The 22476-nt window shown below is 38.0% G+C and overlaps 1 protein-coding gene across 1 annotated transcript in view; it reads right to left on the reverse strand.

The window, feature by feature from the left end:
- Positions 1–20351: 20351 nt before the first annotated feature.
- Positions 20352–22476, reverse strand: part of HFM1 (helicase for meiosis 1) — a 102103-nt gene continuing 99978 nt past the window's right edge. Inside the window, exons 37-39 of the mRNA XM_060202058.1 lie at positions 22260–22362; positions 22015–22172; positions 20352–20900 (exon numbers count right to left, since the gene is read on the reverse strand). Of these exons, the coding sequence (XP_060058041.1) occupies positions 20831–20900; positions 22015–22172; positions 22260–22362 (331 nt within the window). The 3' untranslated portion in view covers positions 20352–20830. The remainder of the gene's footprint in view (positions 20901–22014; positions 22173–22259; positions 22363–22476) is intronic.

Genomic DNA, 22476 nt, shown 5'->3' on the forward strand with positions numbered 1-22476 from the left:
AGAGAGATAGAGAGAAATCTACATCACTACTTCATCACTCATAAAGCTTTCCCCCTACAGGTGGGGGCTGGGTGCTTGAACTTGGTTCCCTGTGCACTAAAACATGAGCTCAATCAGGTGCACCACCACCCGGCTCCCAAATTATTTTTCTACATAAGTAGTGCAAATAAGCAAGTGTAATTTGCATAACCAGAAAAATCTAGCAAATCTTTTTTTAATTGTAAAAAAACAGATGAGAAGTTTTTTTGTTTTTTTTTTACATAAAAGCATGTAGTAAATAAGTTTATATAATTTAGTTAATGGAAACTATAGAGGAATATATATTACACTGCAGAGTCTATTCTACTAAACATATCTACATACAAGACTCTTTTTCTATACATATGGAAAATTCAAAGGTAAAAAACTCATTATCTTTCTGCAAGAACTCTAAAATGTTTGATTTATTGCAAGAGGTTAATTTTGGAAAGACAAAGTTATTTTGAAAGTGAATGGAAGTGAACTTATTATAGTTTCTCATATAGTGTGTTCTCACTATGTCTTAAAATGAAATTAAAATAATTTAAAATAAAAGAAATATGACATTATAATGCAAACGGAAATTGAGGAAAACCCCCCAAAGAATAGGAAATAGTTGGTTGATGGACAGCACAGGAAAATGAAAAGACAATCAGAGTAGAGGTAATAAAGTCTATTGGGAAAATCTTGAAATATATATATTGAAAGTTCATAATTTTTAACATGAATATCTAATAATTGCTAATCCCCTTCCTTTCTTTACACTTTAATTTAAAGATAAAAATAGAACTTCAAAGGTAACTTTATTCAGTCCTATAAGATAGATACCAAAAACTACTCAATAAAGATTATTGTTTAATTTTTGTTTGATTTTAAACTTTTCTCCAAATTAATAACAACATATATGCATTTATATTAAAATGTAAAGATAAAAGTAATATTTCAAGCAGATGTTACTGAAGTACTAAAATCCCCCAAAAGTGCATCAAGAGCTGTGTTTCTTATCTTTATTTAGGATAGTTTCACTAATAACAATGGAGAAGTTTTATAATTCAGTATTGTTAGATGAAACTAAGTTACCTTATGAACATGTCACTGTAAATAGGGCCTCTCATTCTCTCAAAAATATTTAGTTTTAATATGAACTCACTGGCCAGGAAAGAAGAAAGATAATAAAATTAAAAAATAAATAAATACAATTTCTAAGGTTAAAAAAAACTGTAAACAAGGCACAGGCTCACTAAATTGTGAATAAGTACACTGAATAGATAAACTTAGTTAACCAATCAATCATATCTATTAAAACAATTAATAAAAATGTTTATAATGTATGTGTGTAATAAAAGATGTTTGAAACCACTAAAAAAAAGAGTATAGAAGCATTAATGAAAAAATAAAACACAATCTGAAGATTCAGGGTCAAATGAGAAGATGTGTTTAATGTTGATTGGGAAGAAGCTGAGACCAATGACCATCAGATAATCCAGGAAGAAAGTTATGCTTTCTTGCTTCTCTGAAAATGAAAGCTGAACTAGGGACTGAGACTATAGGTTATGTTTAGTCTATGAACTTTCTTGAATTTGCCTTGATTCTTCAACAAACAAAATTTAAAGATTAGGGGATATGTAAATTTTGAAAATTAAAAGCAATTTTAATAATGTCAATATTTTTATGTATTTGTAGGCTGAACAGCGTTAATGATTATACAAGGATTCTTAAATCACACAAAATTTAAACTTTGACAATTTGTTTTGTTCCTCCTTTACAGAATATGTACTTAATAAGAGAATTCATTTCATAGGGTTATTGAAAGAATTAAGCTAAAAGAACCATCTATAAAACTTAGGACTAGTTAGCACAGTTTAAACATTACATTTTTCCCGTTTTGAGTCCCCAGGTCCCCACCTGCAGGGGAGTCGCTTCACAGGCGGTGAAGCAGGTCTGCAGGTGTCTATCTTTCTCTCCCCGTCTCCCCTCTTCTCTCCATTTCTCTCTGTCCTATCCAACAACGACAACATCAATAACAACAACAATAATAACTGCAACAACAATAAAAAGACAATAAGGGCAACAAAAGGGAAAGTAAATAAATAAAAATTAAAAAAGAAAATAAAAATCATTACAGTTTAGCAATGTTAGTTAGTACTGTCAGATGGCAGTAAGTTTAGGGGAAAACAATGTTGACCAAAGTTCCTTTTCAGGGACTCATGATCCAGACTCTTTTCATAGACTTCTTTCCTTTTCAGAAGAACAGAGAATCATGGGCTGAGTGGTGGCAAACCCAGTTGAGTGTTCATGCTACAATGCGCAAAGACTTGCGTTCAAGCTCCCACTTCCCACCTGCTTGGGAAAGTTTCTCAAGTAATGAAGCAGTCCTGCAGGTGTTTCTCTTTCTCCATCTCTATCTCACTTTTCCTCTTATTTCAAATAAGTAAAATATTTTTAAAAGAACAGATTCATCAGTGTTAAGGACAGAAAAAAAGTATTTATTTGCTCTATCTGGTATTACTCCATTTTTTTTGTCTTAAATCTAAATCTTGGCTTTTGAAATTTAAGACATCGAGGTTTTGACCACCCTCTGTCAAAGAATGTTTATTTCCGAATCTAGTTGATACATTAAAGGAGACAATAACAACAAAAAAGCAAGATTGCTTAATACAGCACAGTAGGCTAGGATATATGTTTTAGCATTTTTTAAATTACATTCAAATTACTTTAACTTTCTCCTTCCTTCCTTCCTTCCTTCCTTCCTTTTCTTTTTTCCTTTCTCCCCACCCCCCTTATTTTCCCACCAGTGTTATAGCTGGGGCTAGATGCCTGCATGATGAATCTGTTGTGGCTATTTTTTTTTTTTTACTTTCTTGAATTTGATATGGCAAAGAGAAATTGAGAGAGAGAGAAAGAGACAGAGGAGGGAGAGAAAAAGAGAGAGATACCTGCAGCAATGTTTCACCACTTGTGAAGTTTACCCCTGAAAGTGAGGACTGGAGACTTAACCTGAGTTCTTGAGCACATAAATTGTGCTCTACTGGCTATGCCACTACCCACCTTCAATATTTTATCTTTTTATGATGAATATTTTAATTGAAATATTGTTTTTTTAAATGAATTATCTTAGAGTGCTATTTCAAGATGATGGTGTAGGAAAAGTCTTAACTTACCTCCTCTTATGAAGACAACAGATATACAATTACAAGTGAATTTTTTTTCCAAAATAGGACCAGAAAACTACATGAATGTAGCTTCCACAGCAAATGATAAAGAGAGAATACTGAGACAGGTAGGAGAGATAGAGATACATTCTTACCAAGGAAAGAGTACACTGCAGGCCTGGAAGGTCACAAGAGAATAGAGTGCAGAATTTGTAGAAGTGAGTCCCAAGTTCGTTACCAGGAACTGCATATACTAGAGTAATACTGTGGATCTCTTTCTTGATATCTATCTTTAAAAATAAAAAGAACTTTAAATTATATTCCACTAGCCTGTATGTGTATTTTTGTTCTAGCATCAGGAAGCTTTGATTACATAGCCCTATAATGTAATTTGAGGTCAGGAAACAAGATGTCTCTACTTTTGCTCTTTTGTTCTCAGGATTGCTTTGGCAACACTATGTATTTTCTGGCTCAAGATAAAATTTTATAGTTTTTGTTCTCTCTTAAGAAAATTTGGGGGAGTCGGGCTGTAGCGCAGCGGGTTAAGTGCAGGTGGTGCAAAGCACAAGGACCAGCATAAGGACCCCCGTTCGAACCCCGGCTCCCCACCTGCAGAGGATTCGCTTCACAGACGGTGAAGCAGGTCTGCAGGTGTCTATCTTTCTCTCCTCCTCTCTGTGTTCCCCTCCACTCTCCATTTCTCTCTGTCCTATCCAACAACGACAACAACAATAATAACTACAACAATAAAAAACAACAAAGGCAACAAAAGGGAATAAATAAATAAAATAAATATTAAAAAAAAAAAGAAAATTTGGTGGGACCTGAATTGCATTAAATCTCTATATGATTTTGGGTAGGATAGTCATTTTGAAGATATTAGGTATTTCAATATATGAACATGGTATATTTTTCCATTTCCTTGATCTTTTAAAAATATTTATTTACTGATGCCAGAATTATTGCTGGAACTTGATGACAGTACTATAAATCCAATGCTCCGAACTCACAGCAGCCTTTTTTCCTCTTTATTTATTTTTTCTATTTTACTTAATATGACAGAAAAAAATTGAGACAGGTGGGGGAGATAGAAAAGGAGAGTGGGGAAGGCGGATGGTAGAGCAGTGGGTTAAGCACACATGGCATGAAACGCAAGGATCAGCGTAAGGATCCTGGTTGGAGCCCCGGCTCCCCACCTGCAGGAGAGTCACTTCACAAGCGGTGAAGCAGGTCTACAGGTGTCTAAAAGTAGAGGTTAATACCGCTACTTTTAAAAGTCTTCCAGAAGTTTGAAGACACAGGAATAGTCCCTTCTGGCTTCTTTGAAGCCAATATCACTCTGATACCAAAAGAGGACAGGAATAAAAAAAAAAAAGAGAGAGAGAAAGCTACAGACCAATATCTCTGATGAACATAGATGCTAAAATATTGAACAAAATTCTAGCCAACTGGATACAGCAGTATATTAAAAAGATTGTTCATCATAACCAAGTGGGGTTTATCCCAGGGATGCAAAGTTGGTTTAATATACATAAATCAATCACTGTGATTCACCACATCAACAAATGCAAGACCAAAAACCACATGGTTATATCAATAGATGCAGAGAAAGCCTTTGACAAAATACAACATCCCTTTATAATCAAAACACTACAAAAAATGGGAATAGATGGAAAATTCCTGAAGATAGTGGAGTCTATATATAGCAAACCTACAGCCAACATCATACTTAATGGTGAAAAACTGGAAGCATTTCCACTCAGATCAGGTACTAGACAGGGATGCCCACTATCACCATTACTATTTAACATAGTGTTAGAAGTTCTTGCCATAGCAATCAGGCAGGAGCAAGGAATTAAAGGGATACAGATTGGAAGAGAAGAAGTCAAACTCCCCTATTTGCAGATGACATGAGAGTATACATAGAAAATCCTGAAGAATCCAGCAAGAAGCTTTTGGAAATCATCAGGCAATATAGTAAGGTGTCAGGCTACAAAATTATCATACAGAAGTCAGTGGCATTCCTCTATGCAAACACTAAGTTAGAAGAAATTGATATCCAGATATCAATAATTCCTTTTACTATAGCAACAAAAACAATAAAATATCTAGGAGTAAACCTAACCAAAGAAGTGAAAGACTTGTATACTGAAAATTATGAGTCACTACTCAAGGAAATTGAAAAAGACACAAAGAAGTGGAAAGATATTCCATGTTCATGGGCTGGAAGAATTAACATCATCAGAATGAATATACTACCCAGCGCCATCTACAAATTTAATGCTATTTCCGTCAACATCCCAACCACATTTTTTAGGAGAATAGAACAAATGCTACAAATGTTTATCTGGAACCAGAAAAGACCTAGAATTGCCAAAACAATCTTGAGAAGAAAGAACAGAACTGGAGGCATCACACTCCCAGATCTCAAATTGTATTATATGGCCATTCTCATCAAAACTGCTTGGTACTGAAACATGAGTAGACACAATGACCAGTGGAATAGAACTGAGATCCCAGAAGTAAGCCCCCACACGTATGGAAATCTAATCTTTGGCAAAGGTGCTCAGACTATTAAATGGGGACAGCAGAATCTCTTCAACAAATGGTGTTGGAAACAATGGGTTGAAACATGCAAAAGAATGAAACTGAACCACTATATTTCACCAAATACAAAAGTAATTCCAAGTAGATCAAGGACTTGGATGTTAGACAAGAAACTATCATATATTTAGAGGAAAATATTGACAGAATTCTTTTCTGCATAAATTGTAAAGACATCTTCAATGAAACAAATCCAATTACAAAGAAGACTAAGGCAAGCATAAACTTATGGGACTACATCAAATTAAAAAGCTTCTGCACAACAAATGAAACCACTACCCAAACCAAGAGACCCTCACAGAATGGGAGAAGATCTTTACATGCCATACATCAGACAAGAGGCTAATAACCAAAATATATAAAGAGCTTGCCAAACTCAACCACAAGAAAACAAATAACCCCATCCAAAAATGAGAAGAGGACATGGATAGAATATTCACCACAGAAGAGATTCAAAAGGCATGAAAACACATGAAAAAATGCTCCAAGTCTTTGTCAGAGAAACGCAAATAAAGAAAATAATGAGATACCATTTCTCTCCTGTGAGAATGTCATACATCAGAAAAGGTAGCAACAAATTCTGGGGAGGTTGTGGGGTTAAAGGAACCCTCCTGCACTGCTGGTGGGAATGTCAATTGGTCCAGCCTCTGTGGAGAACAGTCTGGAGAACTCTCAGAAGGCTAGGAATGGACCTACCCTATGATCCTGCAATTCCTCTTCTGGGATATATCCTAAGGAACTCAACACACCCATCCAAAAGATCTGTGTACACATATGTTCTTAGCAGCACAATTTGTAATAGCCAAAACCTGGAAGCAACCCAGATGTCCAACAACAGATGAGTGGCTGAGCAACTTGTGGTATATATACACAATGGAATATACTACTCAGCTATTAAAAACGGTGACTTCAATGTTTTCAGCTGATCTTGGATGGGGCTTGAAAAATTCATGTTAATTGAATAAGTTAGAAACAGAAGGATGAATATGGGATGATCTCACTCTCAATCAGAAGTTGAACAACAAGATAGAAGTGAAAACACAAGTAGAACTTGAACTGGAATTTGCATATGTACCTAAATAAAACACTCTGGGGTGGGTATGGGGTACAGGTCCAAAAAGGATGACAGAAGGACTAGTGGAGGTTGTATTGTTATATGGAAAACTGGCAAATGTTATGCATGTACAAACTATTGTATTTACTGCCTAATGTAAAGCATTAATTCCCCAATAAAGAAATAAAATAAATAAATAAATAAAGTATAGGTATTAACTATTTCCTGAAGGATTTGTAGAATTTGTTTCTAAAGCCACCTGGTCTTGGGCTTTTGTTGTTGGGAAGATTCTTAATAATTGTTTCAATTTCTTTGTGTATGATTGGTGCATTTAGTTTCTATAATTCTTCATGGTTCGGTGTTGGAAGGATATATGTTTCTAGGAATTCTACCATATCTTCCAGATTCTCTAGCTTGGTGGCATATAGTTGTTTGTAGAAGCTTCACATGATTTTTGGATTTCTGTGGTGTCTGTTGTGATGTTTCTTCATTACAATTCTATTTATTTGAGTCTTCTCACCCCCCCCCTTTTTTTCGTGAGTCTGGCTAATATTTGTCAGTTTTTCCAAAATGGAGACCCCATATCTCATTGGCTATCATCTTACCTTTAGATTCCTGGTTGTTAAACAATTTGTTCTGCTTTATATCTTAATGTTTTTTCATCCACCACATTGCAGATGCTACCATGATGCCAACCTGACTTCCCTGAACAGATGACCTCACCAATGTGCCCTGGAACCCCACCTCTCCAGACACCTGCCATACTAGGGAAAGATAAAAACAAGCTGGGCACATGGATCAACCTGCCAACACTATGCTTCCAGCATAGAAGCAACTACAGAAGCCATACCTTCCTTCTTCTGCACCCTATAATGTTCCCAGATGAAAAAGACTAGCAAATAGCGGGACTGGGATACAAACTCTGGCTGTGGGGATTATGTGGAATTGTACCCTTCCTATCCTATGGTCTTGTTTATCATTTTCAAATAAAAAAAAGTTAATATTGACTGACCATTGGGAAAAAAAAAAAAAGGAGTCGGGCGGTAGCACAGCGGGTTAAGCACACATGGTGCAAAGCTCAAGGACCCGTGTAAGGAACCTGGTCCGAGGCCCTGGCTCCCCACCTGCAGGGGAGTCACTTCACAGGCAGTGAAGCAGGTCTGCAGGTGTCTGTCTTTCTCCCCACCCTCTGTCTTCCCCTGTTATCTCCATTTCTTTCTGTTCTATCCAACAACAATGACAACAATAATAACTACAACAACAATAAAAAAAAAGAAAAAAAGAAAGCAGGCTGGTGTGGTGGCACACCTGGTTGAGCACACATAGTTTTCAAGGACTCAAGTTCGAGTCCCCCAGTCCCCACCTTCAGGGGGAAAGTTTGCAAGTGATGAAGCAGTGTTGTATGTGTCTCTTTGTCTCTTTATCTCCCTACCCTCTCAATTTCTGACTATCTTTATCAAATACATTTTTTTAAAAATGTTGGGAGAAAGCTCACCTGGCAAAGCACACACTTTACCATGTGCAAGGACCCAAGTTTGAGTATCTGACACCACAGGGAAACACCATTTATAACCTCAGAGGACACTTCATGAATGGAGGAAGGGTGCTGGTAGATTTGTCCTTCTGTCTCACTCCCTTTCTGAAATTAAAAAGAGTCATCAGTAGGCCCGGCTAGCTTCGTGGCGGGAGACAGACGATCAGGGACACACGGCTGAGTGGAGAAGCAGTATTTCTTTATCCGTGAATGAATGGTTCAAAAAACTAATCTAATCACCACACAATTCTCTCCTGCATCTTCCTCCTCTGGCAGCAGAGAGAGGAACCCAGGAAGTACGTAGGATAGGGGGTGGGGAGAAGCAAGAACTAGCAAGGACTAAACCAAAATCTTCCAGAGGCAGGGGGAGTGAGACCAAACCAATGTAACAGAATGAGCATGTAAATAGACCACAACGTCAAGCAATGTAACAGAAGGGATCCCAGAAGCAGAACTAGAAGCATACCAACAAAAAAGGAAAAAAAAAAAAGAGTTCACAGAGCATTAGAAAGGAGCAAAGATCAAACCCCAATGCCAACAAATGAATAAATAAATTTAAAAAGTTAGTATAGCTATACTCATATCAGCAACTTTATTTACCATTAACAGCATATGGATATAACATAAGTTACTATCAGTGGATGAATAGATAAACAAGATGTGAGTCAGGAAGTTGGCTCAGCAGGTAGAGTATGAAGTTCTCAATTTGATCCTTAGCACTGCATATGCAGGAGAGGTGCTCTGGTTAGAATCTCTCTTATATAAATAATTTTTAAAGGACATATGATCTTTATACACAATGGAATACTACTCAATTATTTTTTTTTAAGAAAAGATGAAACCTTGCTATTTGTGACAGTATGGTTGGATCTTGAGGGGATTATGCTAAATGAAATAAGTGAAATGAAGAAGATTAATATGGTCTTATTCCCACTCATTACTAGAAGATAGAGAAACAAGGCAAACAAATAAGCAAAGCAAAACAACAGGATAGTGGTTACCTGAAGGAAACAGAAAGAGAAGAAGGTAAAACAGTAAGAAGGGTCAACTTTATGATGGTAGATGAAAACTAAAATTTTGGCCATATATATAGATATTAATGAAACAAAGGAAGTAATAATGAGCTAAAGGAAATAAATGGAAATAAATGGATCTCAGTTAAAGTAATATAAAAATATAAATAATTACAGGCATGAGTGTAGAAGGATGAACAGAAAAATGTGAAATGAAAGCTAAACACCATGAATATAATAGCAAAAATAGAGACGTAAGAAGAAAGTCAGAAAAAGGTAATACAACAAAGAGAGACATAAGAAGAAAATCAGGGGGAAAAAAGGTGATACATATAGTAGCAAACCATGATGAATAAATTGACCAAACCTAAAAGTAACAGTAAGCACAAAGAGAAGTCAGAGTAAAGAAACAGATGACCTCATGAGTCAATAAAGGGCACATGAGAATATTTAATAAAAAGTCTGATTATTTAAAAAATATTTTATTTATTATTTATGTATTTTGGATAGAGACAGAGAAATTGAGGTGAAGGGGGAAATAAGGGAGACATAGGTACATCTGCAACACTCCTTCCCTGCTTGTGAAGCTTTCCTCTTGCAGGTGGGGACCAGGGTCTTGAACTCAGGTTTTTGTGCACTGTAATTTGTACAGTCAAATAGGTATGACATCTCCCACCTCAGACCCTGAAAAAGTCTGACTCTTTTTTTAAAAAAAATATTTATTTTATTTATTTATTCCCTTTTGTTGCCCTTGTTGTTTTATTGTTGTAGTTATTATTGTTGTTGTCGTTGTTGGATAGGACAGAGAGAAATGGAGAGAGGAGGGGAAGACAGAGAGGAGGAGAGAAAGATAGACACCTGCAGACCTGCTTCACCGCCTGTGAAGCGACTCCCCTGCAGGTGAGGAGCTGGGGTTTGAACCGGGATCCTTATGCCGGTCCTTTTGCTTTGCGCCACCTGCGCTTAGCCCGCTGCACTACAGCCTGACTCCCAAAAGTCTGACTCTTATAGAAAATATCAGATACGAGTAGGAATAAAGAGAAATCTAAAAAGAGTCCAAAGTCAGTGTGCATGATCATAGAAAGGGAAACGAATGGATGCACACACTTAGGAGGAGAGAATATGATCTAACTGAAGGCAAACAGAATAGTTAAACAAGCAGTCTGGTAGGTGGCACAGTAGTACAGCATGGGGCTTGGAACCTTGAGGTTCTGACTTCAACCTCTGACACTGAATATGCCAACGATCTGTTCTGGTCTGTCTCTTCCTCTCATCTCTATCTCATGAAATAAATAAAATAAATCTTATAAAACTAGTACATCAAGAGAATGAAGTATAAATAGGGACAGGAGAAAAGTGTAATAAAGAAACCAAGACCAAGATTGCAAGAAGAAGCAAGGAGTATCACAGAATATGGAATACGGAATATGGGAGGAGCATTAGAAGGTGACAAAGTCAAAAGAGAAGAGAGACATAAATAATATCAAGTAAAGAGAGAAAGAAATAGGATTACAGAGTTCGGAAAAAGAAAAAAAAAATAAGCACAAAGAAAACTTACAAACCCAGGAAATAGAGTTAACACAGAAAAAAAAGTTCAAGAATGCGAAAAGAATATATTCTAAAAATAATGATCATAGTAGCTAAAATAACAAGGAGAAAAACTAATAGGAGTCAAAGATAAAACAAAGTAGTTAGGACAAAGAATTAGGGTTCTTCATGTTGAAAGATAAAAAAACATGAGATTGGATTCTTCCGTATAGTACTATGTGCACTTAACTGCGTGCACCACCACCTGGCCAGAAGATCAAATTCTTAATGGGAAAAACAAACAAACAAACAAACAAAAGACTCTGGAACACATGAAGACAAAGTGGATTAGTAAGTTGTATAAACTTATTTTCATTGTATCTCAAATGTTAATCTTTAGCAACTTGAAGCTATTTTGTGTAGTTTTTCCTCTTTTCATTGTACATAGTTTTATGTCCCTTTTTCTTTAATATGAATGTCACTGAATTGACCTTTTGGTAATTTGCAACCTAGATAGTTTGTACTTCCATATTAATATATTTGCAATAAGAAAAATATTGTAGTAAGACTCTTTGAGCTTTTTTTTTTTACCGTTTCCAGTTTATTTTATCAGAAATAATGCTCCTACAAACAATTCTATTCAGATTTTTTTTTTATTTTTCTATTTTACTTGTTAAGACTGAAAGAAACTGAGAGAGGGGGATGAGAGATGGAGAGGAAGAAAGATAGACATTTGCAGATCCTCTTCACTACTCATGAAGTGTCCTCCTTGCAGGTAGGGATCAGAAGCTTGAACCTGGGCCCTTGTGCATTGTAACATGTGTGTTCCACCAGGTGAGGCACAACCTGGTCCACAACTTTTTCCTAATCTCTAATTGGCAAAAGTTTAAGATTCCAAACAGATCAATATAAAAACTAAAAAGACAAATAAACAAACAAAAACTGATGACTAGTGTGTATAATTCTGAAGAATTGAAGTCATGAAGTACTAAAGAGGTAGTTCAGCTAAAATACTAAAATCAGATGAACTTTAACTTTTAGATAAAAATCATATATGCAACATAATAATGTGTAAGTGTAGACTTTTGCTTGTTTTCTTAAATCATTCAGATTTAAATCATTTTCCCTCTTTTTCATTTTTATGACGTATATAGGAATTTATGAGACATGATAGTTTAAGAAAAGATTTCTGAATTAAATTGTGAAAATAAGACAAAACTTGTTGTTTTGAATTATCTAATTTTATTATGTTAATTTAAAATATCTCAAGCATGCATTAAAGTATCCAGCTTAGCAACAAAAAAGCAAATGACCCCATCCAAAAATGAGCAGAGGATATGAACAGAACATTCACTACAGAAGAGATCCAAAAGGCTAACAAACACATGAAAAATTGCTCCAGGTCACTGATTGTCAGAGAAATGCAAATAAAGACAACATTGAGATACCACCTCACCCCTGTGAGAATGGCATACATCAAAAAGGACAGCAGCAACAAATGCTGGAGAGGCTGTGGGGACAGAGGAACCCTTCTGCACTGCTGGTGAGAATGTAAATTGGTCCAACCTCTGTGGAGAGCAGTCTGGAGAACTCTCACAAGGATAGGCATGGACCTTCCATATGACCCAGTAATTCCTCTCTTGGGCATGTACCCCAAGGACTCCATAACACCCAACCAAAAAGATAATTGTACACCTATGTTCATAGCAGCATAATTCATAATAGCTAAAACCTGGAATGTTGTTGCAGCGGTCTGGTGTCGGGTTGCACCACGGAGAAGAGAGCAGACGTCCAGAGCAAAGGGGTACACAGATCTTTATTATAGGATGGGGGGGGAGGTTTGGTTCAGACCACGTGGAGCCAGCTGGCAATGGCCGACCATGGGAGGAGGGCAGGGAGCGAGACCTCAGAGAGGGAAAGCCGAGAGCCCAGAGAGAGAGAGGGGAGGGGTGAGGGGGCTTTTTATTGGGTGACAACCAGGGGTGACGTGTAGGGCCAGGATTGGTTGAAAGGGGGCACTCTAGGATTTAGCGGGGCATAGAAAAACCTGGGGGTGGAGACTGCATCAGAATAACTTCTCAGCAACACTGGAAGCAACCCAGGTGCCAAACAACATATGAGTGGCTGAGAAAGCTGTGGTATATATACACAATGGAATACTATGCAGCTATTAAGAACAATGAACCCACCTTCTCTGACCCATCTTGAATGGAGCTAGAAGGAATTATGTTAAGTGAGCTAAGTCAGAAAGATAAAGACGAGTATGGGATGGTCCCACTCATCAACAGAAGCTAAGAAAGAAGAACAGAGAGGGAAACTCAAAGCAGGATTTGACTGAATTTGGAGTAGGGCACCAAATAAAAACCCTGGGATGAGGGTGAGGGTGGATATTCAGCTGACTTCCCGGGGTGGTGGGGTGGGGGGTGTGTGATAGGACACAGTCTTTTGGTGGTGGGAATGGTGTTTATGTACACTCCTATTAATTTTTAGTCATATAAATCACTACTAATTAATATGAGAGGGGAAAAATTGATTGTATGTCTCAAACTTTTTACAGCACATACTGAGTCTTTTTAATTCATAGGCTGAGTCTTTGATATGTTGACTCTCTCAAAAGCCTAGACCAGGGAGAAAAGAATCAACCAGTGGCACAGCTATATACAAATAATGTCAAAGGACATAAATTATGGTGATGTTGTGTATGATACAGCAAATCCTAACAAAGAGATTTTTCAAAGTTAACCCAATTGCCAAATAATGTGATAACAATAAATATCTAAATAAATGTCTTCCTGAACCTTAAGACAGCAGGAACCTCACATTTCTACTATAAAGCCTATATTTCCCCCAGTCCTGGAACCTTAGGGTGGAGCTCACTTTCCTGCATGCTTCTCTCAATTCATACCAAATAATATTGCATCCACCGATCCCAACCTAATCAATGCAACGATTACCACCTCAGCATGCTTCACTTCAGACTGTGTCCAGAGGCATCAGGCATGGAATGCCAACCCTTCACCCTCAATACTTGGGTGAGACCTTGCCTTTCATAGTATTCTCTAATTCCATTCCAGGTGGTTCACTTCCTAACAACATCCCAAAACATAGATATAGACCAGGTCCCATGAGATAGAGCATATGTTCACATGTACCATAAACTAGGGCAAACTGGCATACTCTAATAATGACTCTTTAGTCACGATCAGGCCACCCCATCAGCTGGGGTCCCATTCAGGGAGTCCTGAGATTCCCAAACAGACATGATAGGCCTAGACCTTGAATAAATCCCTCTTTTCATTGTTACAGGTCATCTCTCTCAGGAACAACAATAAAGGAGGTCCCATAGGACCTTGCCCTCAACTTGGGTCAACAACAGTAGAGAATATTCCATCCTCTGAAGGGAGGATGGACAACATACTCTATGCTACACCTGAGGAAGATGGGTCCTAAAATTGGGGCAGCTTGGAATGTTCCTACTCATGACCACAGAATGTGATGGATGCAGAGGTCACATAGGCTCCTAAGCTGAATATGGGCCCCAGATCAGATCAAATCAATTGAGTTTACAGTCAACAATACTTATACCCCTTTCCCATATTAGGGAGCTACTCTCTTCCCTGATCCAGTGTTGTTTTATCCGGGCTGGCTTCACGGGCAGGTAACAGAGACAACCAGAGACACACGGCTGGGCTGAGAATGCAGTTTAATCTTTATTCATGAACGGGCAAATCACCACACCATGTGCTTTTCTCCATCATCCTCTCTCCACCGCTGCTGCTGGGACCCTGCCCGTCTTTAGCATAGGGGGTGGGGAGAAAGCGGGGCGCGAAACTAGCAAGGGGCAAACCAATTCTTCTCAGAGGTCGGGGGGAAGGGAACATACCAACAATTCCCCCTTCTGTTTTTAACTAAATGACCACAGTATCAGGGGTGTGGGGTGAACAGAAACCTATATTGTACAGGCATTTTCAAAAAAGAAACTGGCACAAACATGGAGAAACATGTAAGCAAGTAACAAGAACCAGTGTGCTGCCAAGGGAGGGCCTGAGGGGGCCATTTTTTTTGCCTCTGTGGGCAAAACTTTATCAGCTTAAAAAAAACATTTCTTGCCTCTGGGGGGCGTACTTGCCTCGACAGGCATTTTATAGCATGGGGGCGGGGAACGGCCTAGAGTCCCAAACGCAGCTGGCTGCAGTCAGTGTTTGAGAAATATAGTAGCACTTTTGCACTTTTGTGCAAAGTGTCTAAGGGTGTACCAGTGAGTCCAATAGGAGTGCTAGTCGAAAGCAGATGTTCACGGAAGAATGCCAGGGGGTGGAGCATTGTATGAGGAATTCTGCAGGAATTCTGCTTTTCTGTAGAGAACTTGACAGCTGCAATTTACTTACTGTGAAACAAACTTGTAGCAGGTTAGAAGTTTATCACAATTGATAACTATTACAATTAGAAGTCTTTTTTAGAATGATTTTTTTTTCTTTTTTTTTTTTCCTCCAGGGTTATTGCTGGGCTCGGTGCCTGCACCATGAATCCACCACTCCTGGAGACCATTTTTCCCCCTTTTTGTTGCCCTAGTTGTTGCAGCCTCGTTGCAGTTATTATTGCCATTATTGACGTTGCTTTGTTGTTGGATAGGACAGAGAGAAATGGAGAGAGGAGGGGAAGACAGAGAGAGGGGAGAGAAAGATAGACACCTGCAGACCTGCTTCACCGCCCGTGAAGCGACTCCCTTGCAGGTGGGGAGCCGGGGGCTCGAACCGGGATCCTTACGCTGGTCCCTGCGCTTTGCACCACATGCGCTTAACCCACTGCGCCACCGCCCGACTCCCTTTTAGAATGATTTTAAGGTTGGTTAAAGTTTAAACAATAGAATGTGAAAAGGTAAACATGAGAATCAAGGAAAGAAAACCTCAGGCATGAGTATCATTAGCATAGCCATTGTGTAATCTACCATTTCTAATAGGGAAGGTAATCGAGAGTTTTACATATCAACAAGTCTATTTAACCTTTTGTTACACCCATTTAAGATGGAGACACACCCTAGGTGTGCACAGGTTTTGTTTAGACCAACTTAGTTAAAATATATTGATTGTTAACTAATTTTTACCTCAGACTTTAAATGTAAGTTAATTTTATCTTTATGAGAATTACTTTGAAAACCTTTTTCATTTAACTTTGCCTGGTAAGAATTTAGCCTTAAAGTTATATTCTTAACCTTAAAGTTAATGTTACCAAACTTTAAACACACACATGCACATGGTCTTCAATATACAAGGAGAGAAGCTTTTGTTACGAAGACATGTCATTTTAAACACGAATTTAGATCTATACTGTCTTAGCTGTTCTGGGAGTGCGTTGTCCAGTGGTGGCCTCTTGGGCAACTTCACTTCTAGGAATTGCAGGTTGCGATCTCTGGACGAATCTCTGGGTATTCTAGCTTGTCTGTCTTCAGACTGGAGCTGGAGATCTCGGCCAGGGGGCCCAGTTTCGGCAGGGAGCCTGCGGTCTCCGGGTGGCCCGGGATCTGTCCAGACTTCATAGCACGAGGGCGGGCGGGCCAGCCGTGCAGAAGACGTGGGCCGAGGTGCCCCGGGGTGGCGGCCATGATAGGCTGCCGCGGCCCTGCCCCATGGCCCTGCCATGTCTGCTGCCCTGCTCCCAGCAGCCGAGCAGTGTGGAGGGAGCTGGCGCCCAGTGCCCCACGCCACACGGCGGAAAGCCAGCTCATGCGGGCTGGCGTTGGGCTCCTGCGGGCTGGCGTTGGGCAGAAACCACAGAGTGGTCCAGAGATAAATGTTCCAGAAACAGCAAAACAGTCTCGTGAAGAAAGGTCAGACGCCTTTGGAGATCTCTTCACAAGCAGAAGAGAAGGCCATAGTGCATAGGTAGCCAAATTGTCTTCACTTATCTGAGAGATGCGCAGGTCCGGTCCCACGTTGTAGGCGCCATATGTTGTGACCACCTGAGCACGGCATTCCTTAAAAACATTTAAGCCTGCTCCATTCCATTTTTCTTTACTGTGTCCATTTAGATGTAAAGGAATAGGAGGAGATGTTGCTGAGGAATTATTCTGATGCAGTCTCCGCGGGAATTATTCTGATGCAGTCTCCGCCCCCAGGTTTTACCACGTCCCGTGAAATCCTAGCAGTGCCCCCTTCAACCAATCCTGCTCCCACACGTCACCCCTGGTTGTCGCCCAATAAAAAGCCCCCTCACCCCCCCCCTGCTCTCAGCTCCCCCTCTCGCAGATCTCTCTCCCTTCTCTCGCCCCGTGGTCAGGCTGACTCCACGTGGCCTGAGCCACCCCCCCATCCTATAATAAAGATTTGTGTACCCCCTTGCTCCAGACTTCCCCTCTTCTCCACGGTGCAGCCCGACACCGGACCACAACAACAATCCAGCTTTCTGTCCCTTTTCCAGCCATTACATCACCTCCCCAGACAATAACTTGCACCTACCTGCATATAAGATTTCAGGCTCAGAGAAAAAAAAAACAAAACTAACTAGTATAGCTACAGACCCTTTGAAATTTAACCAAAATATGCCTACAAGGTATCTACAAAATGGAGGACCCCCCCACACTTCATTTGCACTATTCCAGTCTTTAGGTCCATGATTGTTCAACAATTTGTTTGGCTTTGTATATTAACTTTGTTTTCAGCTACCAGGTTTCAGATGCTACCATGATGCTGACCGAACTTCCCTGGACAGAGGACCCCACCAATGTGTCCTGGAGCTCCATTTCCCCAGAGCCCTTCCCCACTAGGGAAAGAGAGAGGCAGGCTGGGAGTATAGATCGACCTATCAACGCCTATGTTCAGTGGGGAGGCAATTACAGAATCCAGACCTTCCACCTTCTGCATCCCAAAATGACCTTGGGTCCACACTCCCAGAGGGATAAAGACTAGGAAAGCTATCAGGGGAGGGGATGGAATATGGAGATCTGGTGGTGGGAATTGTGTGAAGTTGTACCCCTCTTATCCTATGGTTTTGTTAATGTCTCCTTTTTTAAATAATAAAAATAGTATACAGTTGATGCATGAGAATTGGAAAGATGATTTACATAACTGGCGAAGGAAACAGCCTATACTGAAAGGCAGCTAAACAAGGGCTATAGCACCATGATATATATATTATATATATATACATGTATATATAATTTTAAAGTTTAAAAAAAAATATTTATTTTCCCTTTTGTTGCCCTTATTGTTTTTATAGTTGTAGTTATTATTGTTGTTATTTATGTCATCGTTGTTGGATAGGACAGAGAGAAATGGAGGGAAGAGGGGAAGATAGAGAGGAGGAAAGATAGACACCTTCACACCTGCTTCACCGCCTGTGAAGTGACTCCCCTGCAGGTGGGGAGCTGGGGGCTCGAACCGGGATCCTTATGCGGGTCCTTGTGCTTTGCGCCAGGTGCGCTTAACCTGCTGCACTACCGCACGACTCCCATACCATGTTATATTTAAAACAGGAAATAGTATGTGCAGATAACTGAGAAATCATTACTTTTGTGCTTACTTCTGGAATGGGTTCTCTTTAAACTTTGATATTGCCTCCTTTCCAACTTAAACAAGCTCTCCTCACACTTTATTGTGTATGTGACCTCTTGATAAAGTTGTTAAAATGAAGACTGAGCAAATAAGTTTTGGAATGAGGCCTGATACCTTCAATATATGTCTTTGAATCAGATTTTGAAAAGTAAGGGTTTCACCTATTACAGCCAGATGCTGAAATGCCGTAACATGAGAAATACAGAAGTTTTCTTTATGTTTTATTGCACTAACTTACCAAAACCTAGAGCCTTAAACGTGTAATTTCACCATTCCTGGACCAACTTTCTCATGCTAATAGAGAAAACAGAGAGAGAGAGAGACAGACACAGAAACTGGAGCTTCTCCTAGTGCCATAGTACTCACCTGTGATGCCAGGATTTGAACCTGTGCCATGCATGTGCATGTGAAGCACATCATCTTACCTGGGAAGTTATTTTTCTTGCCCTCAACTCAAATTTTAATGTCTCTCTATGTGCTCCCACTGCACTTAAAAATCTATTGTAAGGATTTCAAAGTGTAGTTCTCTGGAGCAGCCACATTTAAAATCTCACGAGAAACGCAACTGTTCAGTCTCACTACAGGCTTACTAGTCAAAACTTTGGACTTGATTCCCAAGGATCTTTTTTTTAAATATTTATTTATTTATTTATTTATTTATTCCCTTTTGTTGCCCTTGTTGTTTAATTGTTGTAGTTATTACTGTTGTTGATGATGTCATCGTTGTTGGATAGGACAGAGAGAAATGGAGAGAGGAGGGGAAGACAGATGGGGGAAGAGAAAGATAGACACCTGAAGACCTGCTTCACTGCTTGTGAAGCGACTCCCCTGCAGGTGGGGAGCTGGGTGCTCAAACTGGAATCCTTACTCAGGTCCTTGTGCTTCCCGCCATGTGCACTTAACCCAATTCCCCCAATGATCTATTTTTAAACAAATCCACTAGATATTTTCAAAGTACTCTCAAACTTGAGAACCATTTCTTTAATGTATTTAATAACTTACTATAGCTTTATTATGTCTTTTTTACCAGAATATAAAGTTCCATGAGAGCAAAAACAGTTTTCATCATTTGTATCCTTGTAGTAGCAAGTACAGTACTTTTCATTCAGTGCTTTTCATTCAGCATTGTTTAATTAAATTACTATTTCTTTACTGTCAAAGCCTGTGTATGCAAGATGAGCAGACGGTGTAAACAATTTTTCATTTTAATTGTGCTATAATCTTTAAAGGTTGTATCATAATTGATTCTTATGTAGAAACAGATAGGTTATAAAAAGCCAGTCCCCTTTATTTTTCAGCAGGCACAAGGCCTCTTTATTTTGCTTTTTTCTCTATGTAATATATACAAGGAATTGCAAATGTTTACTAACAGTAGTAATCACTTTCTCTTGAATATTATTTTCTTCTCTTACCTATAGAGCTATTATTTAAAAACAAATAAATGAAAAAAAAACCCTCTCCTGAACATTGAGTTTCAACTTCACAGTATACAAATAAATTAATACACATTAGAGTACCTATATACTAATTAATAATTTGAGAGAAGATGAGTAATAGCTCACTTCATAAAGTGCACACCTTGTCATGTTTGAGGATCCAGATTCAAGTCCTGATACCTGGGCATGATGGGGAGGGGTACTGAATTCCATGAATGGTGGAGCAGTGTTTCTTGCCCCCACCCCCTGACTTTTCTCTTTGTAAATAAAAAGAAGAGAATAAATTGGGCTCAGAGGCCACTCAGTAGTGTGGCACATATTCAAGGCTCTGAGTTCATTACATGGCATAAAATTAATTACCTATATTTGAGATACAATTCATTGGAAAATAATGTAGATAACTTTAGTTGTAGCTAAAGTTTTTCAGTCACATTGAAAAACAAGTTTAAAGAAAACAACAATCTATATTGATTAATATTTCATTTATTATTACTGTAAATAATTTAACAATAGATTTATTTGGCTACTGAATTCTTGAAAATATTTAGTTAAATAATATTGTTGAATAATCCATACAATAAGCAGATTTATTGACCTGCAATATTTTATTTTCACAGAATACCTTCCTTTTTGTTAATAAAGCACAAAAATGAAATTTTAAATTGGTAACTGCAAAAATTAAAGTAATAGGCAAGTTATTATATCTAAATGAAACTTAATTCCCAGTTCACTGAAACAAAGTACTATGATTTTCACAGTTATTAATATAATGGAAAAATAAATCAGCCTAGACATTATGTTGCAAAGTAAGTCACAAAACTGGTCAAATCCATGAGAAAAAAAAATCCGTTGTTATGAACTACCTTTAGAAATCAAAAGCATGCTTTGTATGTCTTTATGTTTTGCATTATCAATATAAAAAAGCATTTTTTAAAATTTGTCCTAGAAGATATCATCAAATATTCCCAGAAAAGACTTTATTTCGTCAGCTTCATCATCGGGATGATACCTACTGGGAAAGAAAAGCAAATGTAAAAATTACTGTTTTTGTAACACAGTTTATTTTAAAATACATGCTAGGGTCAAGAAGGTGGTTCAGTGTTTGAGAGTATGTTTCTTTTGTAAGAGGTCTTGGTGTGGCTCTCTGACATCACATTAAACAAACAAGTCTATAAATAATGTAATAATAAATACAAAATAGATAAGCTCGAAGAGCACAGAGAGGTTCTATGTCAAATATGCGTTTTATATGCCTAACCTTATAGAATGTCTATGAGTAAAATTTAAACTTTATAAATCATGAGTGGTAGGGACCAGGTCTCTTATATATTTCCTAAATATATTAGAAAGTAATTTAAAAGCAATTTAAAAAGTGCTCTAGTGACAATCAGGTGGCATCTTGGGCAGGAAGGCCTTTCAGGATTGAGAGTGCAGGACAAGGGATCATCATCATCATCATCTATAGTATCATGCTTCAGAAAATAATATATTGTGCCTGCATGTTTCCGTTGCTCCGAGTGGGCTTTTTATTTATTTTTAAAATCCCCAGAGAGAGACATAAAGGGAGAGAGACAGAGAGGAGAAACATGACTCTGATGCCATATTGTTCATGGAGATTACCTTGGTGCTGTGCAAGGTAGGTTTATGTGGTAATAGGGGCTCAAATATAGGTCCTTGGGTGTCTTAAAGTGTGAATTCTACTACCTTCCAGTCCCAAGTAATGTAATTTAACCTAAGTGTGAATAGGTCTATAAACTTTGATTTTTCAGGACAGAAGGAAACTGCTACAGAGTTATGCACAAAACCTCATCTTACCTTTTTATTGAGTCTGTAAAAAAAAAAAAAAACTACTTGGTTAAAATACAATCTGAAATTTTGAAAAGTTAGCTGATCTTATTTGATCTCAAAGTCAAACTACATTATACTTCATGGTATCAACATTCTGTATGCAAATCAGTAGAAAAAAGTTTATCAACATGTTTTAATTTAACTATCAAACACACATATCCTTAAAGATCAAGCTACTAGATATTTTGAATTATCTTAAGGAGTTAAGTACATCAAGATCTAAAATTTCAATGTCCCTAGTAAAAAGTTTGTATGGCTGTAGTCTTGAAATGTCTTACCTAAAATCAATCTCCTTTTTATATTCATTATTACTAATAAAGAAATCCACATTCTTAAAACTTTTTGAAGAATTTGTTAGTTTTTCAGAGTGAGTGAAGCACAGTCTTTTGATCTCTGGCGACAGATTTTGTTGTTGTCTTCTTTCTTGTAAATGGACCTATGTTTTTAAGTTAAAAATACCATAAACATCTGGTCAGGTAAAATTTTAAATAAAAACAAAAGTTCCTCTTCTTATAATATTTACATTTTCAGTGTGTTGAGGTATTTTTATCATGGAACATGCACCAAACTTGGACATAGCAGAGTTTGATAAATAAATATCTGGTTCTTCATGTGATGAAGCAAAACTAGAAAAAAAAAAAAGCAAAATGTGACAATAAAAAGACATAAAACATTTTTCATTGAGATATCAATTGGTTTACTGATGATATATGTTCTAGTGATATAATTTCACACCCGTT

Source organism: Erinaceus europaeus, chromosome 11 (genome assembly GCF_950295315.1).
Source record: "Erinaceus europaeus chromosome 11, mEriEur2.1, whole genome shotgun sequence".
NCBI lineage: Eukaryota > Metazoa > Chordata > Mammalia > Eulipotyphla > Erinaceidae > Erinaceus > Erinaceus europaeus.